This window comes from Lipotes vexillifer, unplaced genomic scaffold (assembly GCF_000442215.2).
Source record: "Lipotes vexillifer unplaced genomic scaffold, Lipotes_vexillifer_v1.1 scaffold1011, whole genome shotgun sequence".
Taxonomy (NCBI): domain Eukaryota; kingdom Metazoa; phylum Chordata; class Mammalia; order Artiodactyla; family Lipotidae; genus Lipotes; species Lipotes vexillifer.
This window is the reverse complement of record NW_006787698.1, coordinates 4,141,854-4,147,227: the sequence shown is the minus strand read 5'-3', so window position 1 is coordinate 4,147,227 and position 5,374 is coordinate 4,141,854. Positions and strand designations below refer to the sequence as shown.

The following is a 5,374-nucleotide window of genomic DNA, read 5'->3' as shown; positions in this document are numbered from 1 at the left end:
GTAGGGAAATTCTGGAAAATGGCACAAAATCCAAACTTCAGAATGATCCCAGCTAAGGGGTGAAGAAGACGGTATACCCCACACCTGTCCATCAAGAACTGTTCCTCGTGGGGCATAATTCTCCGTCAAGTCTGCCATCACACATTGGGAAAAGTAGGTTCTACCTGGTGCTGACAGTGGCAGTCAGGCTGCTGTGCAGTGGGGATGGTGAAGGGATCTCAGGGAATGTAGGAGAAATGCTGACAGCTTCTACCACTCCACCATTTGCTGCAGACTCAATTCTATCACTATTCTTCTCAAAAAGTAGACTAAGTGCTGAAAACACTCCACAGGTGTGTGATTACCACTCCTGCTGGCACCTCCAAAGAGTGCCCTCCCCGCAAATAAGCCACAAGAGAAAACAAGTTTTCTTCTATTGCATTCATTATTAGATGTTTTAGGATATTGGGGTGTATCTTAAAACTGCAATGATAGCAAATAAAGGTCCAGCAAAACAAAAGAAAGAGGAAAGGAAGGGAGGGAGGGGGAGGGAGGGAGGAAGAAAGAAGGCAAAGAATGAAGCAATATCTCATAATTATTCTACGCTATATACTTCTATGAATCATGTGAAAAAACTTAACTTTCAAAACTAGATTCCCACTCTTGAAGCTGAAAATCTCACAGTTTTCAGGAAAATGTTGGATAGCAAAGTTAGGAATGTGGGCATAGTGTTAGGTTTTCAGGGTAGACTGCATCCCATTCCCAATCTGTTTGAAAAATGAGACAAAACACCTTTTGACAATTTTGTCAAGATAACATAAAACGTACACAGAACAAGAACAGCCTTGGTATGTGAAGCACTTTGGTTATGACTGTTGTGTGATTTTCATTCCATTTCTTCCAGAGAAAAGCAAACACACAAACAAATTAATGTGAAGAACGTGAACATTTGAGAGGATAATTTGGGGGGAAACCCTGCCATATGTGGTATAAGTGCTTCAAACCGAATGTTGGAAATCACCAGAATGGCTGTAGGAAACCCAGCCCAAGATGGAAATGTATGGGCTGCAAATAGGAAGGAAAAGTCAAAAGGAATTACTGAGGAGGGTGTTGAGCAGAAACTAATACAAACACAAATAAAAGCAAAGTCATAGGTGCTTTGAGAATGGAAGAAATGAAGCATGTCTTTTAAGGGAAAAGAAAATCAGGAGATACAAATTCACAAAATTTGTTTTTGCAGCCCACAGTGTCCACTTAGTTCTGAGGCCAGTGGCCCTTCACAGACAAGTGGTACCTAAACCGAGGAGCCTTCCCAGGGCCCCCTTCACATCCTTGTTCCTCAGGCTGTACATGAAGGGGTTCAGCATGGGGGTGAGCACGGTGTACATCACTGAGGCGATGGAGCTTCTCTGGGGAGAATGGGTCACAGCAGAAGTGAGATAGATCCCCACGCCTGTCCCATAGAACAAGGAGACCACAGAGAGGTGAGACCCACAGGTGGAAAATGCTTTATATTTGCCCGCTGCAGAGGAGATTCTCATTAAAGAGGAGACAATTCGAGAGTAAGAGAAGAGGATTCCAATGAGGGGAAACACACCCAGCAGGGCAGTGGCCACAAACAAGACGATGTTATTGATGAGGGTGTCAGAGCAGGCCACCTTGAGAATCTGAGCCAGTTCACAGAAGAAATGTGGAATTTCAGTGCCAGTACAGAAGTCAGCCGCCTCAACAGTAGAATATGAATCAGGGGAACACAGAAAATGATGAGCCAACACATCAGAACCAGGAGGCCACAGAAGCGGGGGTTCATGATGACCATGTAGTGCAGGGGATGGCAGATGGCCACAAACCGGTCATAGGCCATCACAGTCTGGAGAAAACCATCCATTCCAGCAAAAATCATTTAAAAAAATAAACCTGAGTGAGGCACCCTATGTAGGAGATGCCTTTGCTCCATGTCTGGATGTTCACCAGCATCCTTGGGACAGTGTTGGAGACAAAACAGACGTCAACCAAGGACAGGTTGGCGAGGAAGAGCATGGGGGTGTGGAGGTGGGGGTCTGAGCTGACGGCCAGGATGATGAGCAGGTTCCCCAGCACAGCGACCAGGTACGTGGACAGGAACACTCCAAAGAGGAGGGGCTGCAGGTCAGGATCGTCTGAGAGGCCCAGGAGGAGGAACTGTGATACTCCTATATGGTTTCCTGCTCCCATGTCGCTGGTGTGTCTGCTGGGGAAGGAGGCAAAAGCAACATTCAATGAACAGCCAAATGGCACCTCAGCTAGTCATCACTTATGATTCCACCTTTAGGTCGATATCCTTCACCCTCTCAGTCCTTCCAGTGACAGTGATTCACTCAGCCAAATGGTAGACCATTTCCATTTTAAATGTATTTATTTAGCTGTTTTAAAATTTAGCAGAAAAAATTTTTTTATCTCCTACTCACTGGTTCTAATGGGGTTTTTTTGTTTTTTTGTTTTTTTTTGCGGTACGCGGGCCTCTCACTTATGTGGCCTCTCCCATTGCGGAGCACAGGCTCCGGACGCGCAGGCTCAGCGGCCATGGCTCACGGGCCCAGCTGCTCCGCGGCATGTGGGATTTTCCTGGACCGGGGCACGAACCCGTGTCCCCTGCATCGGCAGGCGGACTCTCAACCACTGCGCCACCAGGGAAGTCCTCTAATTTTTTCTTGTTATTGAATAGTTGATATACAATGCTGTGTTAATTTCTGCTGTTCAGTAAAGTGAATCAGTTATACACATATATACATTCTTTTTTATATTCTTTTCCATTATTTATCTCAGGATATTGAATATAGTTCCCGTGGTATGCAGTAGGACCTTGTTGTTTAACTCACTGGTTCTAATTCTATATGAAGCTATGGACATAAACTGATTTCTTTTATGATATGACGCTTGCAAAATGAATGAAAACATTTAATATCTTTTCTTTTTCATCTCCATATTTCCTTTCAAATAGTTCAATAATAGTTATTTAGACGGGTATTCCCCACTCAGACAAACTTAATTCTGTGATCTGATGTGCCTTGTTGTTTTGATAGTTATCTCTCAAGTGCCTTATTATTATTTAATTTTAATTTTTAAGAATGTAGCAGTGCATCCTGGGTCGGCGTAGCCATGGCGGCTCGTGTTACATCTTGAAACTCTATGACAAGACTGACCCAGAACAGCTCTCAGTAAATACCCATTTTATGAAAGACGTGGGCTTAGACAGTTTGGACTAAGTGGAGATTATCATGGCCATGGAAGACGAATTTGGCTTTGAAGTTCCTGATATAGATGCGGAGAAGTTAATGTGCCCACAAGAAATTGTAGATTACATTGCAGGTAAGAAGGATGTATATGAATAAAAAATCAGACCCCTTTTCTTCACTGAGAGAAGGCTCAGAAGATGCTGGGAAGTGTCTGGAAGTGAGAACGCATCTCTGCATGATTGCTGACTTTGACAGAGTAATTCCGTTTAGACTTGCATTTAAATTGTCTTAAGTGTTTTTGCCCTTGGAAAATAAATCTATAAAACCAAAAAAAAAAAACCAACAGCAACAAAGTGTAGTTACTGCTATAACCTTCTTTGTGAGAATTGAAAATGCCTTTGTGCACAGTAGGATCCCAGTAAATGATAGCTATTATTATTACTAATCTATTAATTTTATGACAGTTAGTTTTGATACATAACTCCCCCAAAGTATGATAAAAAGATGCCATTCAGATAATGGGATCTTGACTCAGAATTCCTAGAAGAGGACTTTGGTCCACCACCTTAAGGTCTGTGTGACCTAAGCTCTCTTAGCTGCAGATACCTCACCTCTACAATGGGAGTAATAACTATTCCCAGCATCGTAAGACTGATGAGTGAATTAAATGAGATGATGCATGTAATTTTTCTAGTGTGGTTCTTGTGACATACAGCAGACACATGATAAATGTGAGCTTCCTAAAAAAACAATAAGTCTGTCTTTAGTGACTACCATTAATCATTATTCCCCTTAAACAGGGGCAGCCAGTCTGTTATCTCTTTGGACTGCAACTGCAGCACTTCTAGTTAATGATGAGCCCTATGACCTCCTCTTTCAGATACCGCCTGCCAGGTGGATTCTGCCAAGAAGATGGAAATCCGTGTGGACTACACACATAAGAAGGGTAAAGAAAATCCCCAAACCATAAAATAAAATGCAGTGAAGTGTCAGAGGGTGTTGTAGTAAAAATCAGCACAGTGAAGTGTAAAAGAAAAAAAAAAGACGAGTAGATTTGATTTAAAATACTCAAAACTTCTATAAAGAAATCTAACAAATCATTCTTTAAAAAATGAAAGGCAAATTTAAGATAATTATAAATGTTTACATTCTCCATGATAGAAAAAACCTCAGCGTTATTATGCCTACAGAATGCAATTAATATTTTTTTTACATAAGCAAAGCAGGATTTATTGAGTGATAGTACACTCTCAGGAGGGGAAGCGGGCAGGCTCAGGTGAGCAGCTACTGATAATGCATTTAATTAAGAGAAAAAAGTAACTGGGGACCAATTTAGTCTGGGACGGTGGATAGAAAAATCCTCTCTGAAATAAGAATATTGAGCTATGAGAGGAAGGGTGGGTAATTGTTAATCAGAGAAAATAAGGAAAGGGCATTTTGGGCTGAGAGAACAGAATTCATGGTAGCCCTGGGGTTGGTGGCTTGGTAATGCAAGGGATGTGAGAGGCCAGTGAGATGGAGAACAGAATGAGGGTAGGAGGTCAGAGTGTGAGGCCCACAGGTCGAACATCCTGTACTGTTCTTGATGTGCCTCTCATGTCGGTAATTTTATATTTATTTGTGGGTCAGAGATCATGACCATTTTTGCTCATCATTGTCTTTCCAGGGACTTACATGGTGCCTGGAACATAGTAGGTGCTCAAAACGTGCAAATGTTAGATATGTAATAAAGCATGAAACCAAAAGTATCAACTGTAACACAAAAACAGAACCCTCTAAGCCCATCATATGCCTGAATATAGACACAAAGTAGAATAGTAAAATTAAATTGCATTCATATATAGTTTAAAAGAATAATATATCATGAACAAGTAATTCCTACTGCTAGGAATGGATATCTGGTTAGATATAGGATGTTTGCTAACATAATTCATCTCAAAAATAGGCCAATGAAGAGGAATCATAACCATAATTACAGTAGAAAATGCTTTTGAGAAAATGTAACAACAGCCGTTACTGTGGTTAGCAGCCAGGACAGAGCCCCTTGCTAAATAAGGAAGCTAAGGACAATTTCTTTTTTTTTTTTTAAATTTTATTTATTTATTTATTTTTGGCTGTGTTGGGTCTTCGTTTCTGTGAGAGGGCTTTCTCTAGTTGCGGCGAGCAGGGGCCACTCTTTT

The 5,374-nt window shown here is 41.5% G+C and overlaps 2 protein-coding genes across 2 annotated transcripts; one reads left to right on the top strand and one right to left on the bottom strand.

The window, feature by feature from the left end:
- Positions 1-1,256: 1,256 nt before the first annotated feature.
- Positions 1,257-2,193, bottom strand: LOC103084986 (olfactory receptor 7D4-like). Its single transcript, XM_082931184.1, is given in 3 exon segments — positions 1,257-1,696; positions 1,699-1,882; positions 1,885-2,193. Coding segments are annotated over 3 exon segments (933 nt in total).
- LOC103084708 (acyl carrier protein, mitochondrial-like) lies at positions 2,192-3,350 on the top strand. Its single transcript, XM_082931183.1, is given in 2 exon segments — positions 2,192-2,200; positions 3,093-3,350. Coding segments are annotated over 2 exon segments (267 nt in total).
- Positions 3,351-5,374: the final 2,024 nt, after the last annotated feature.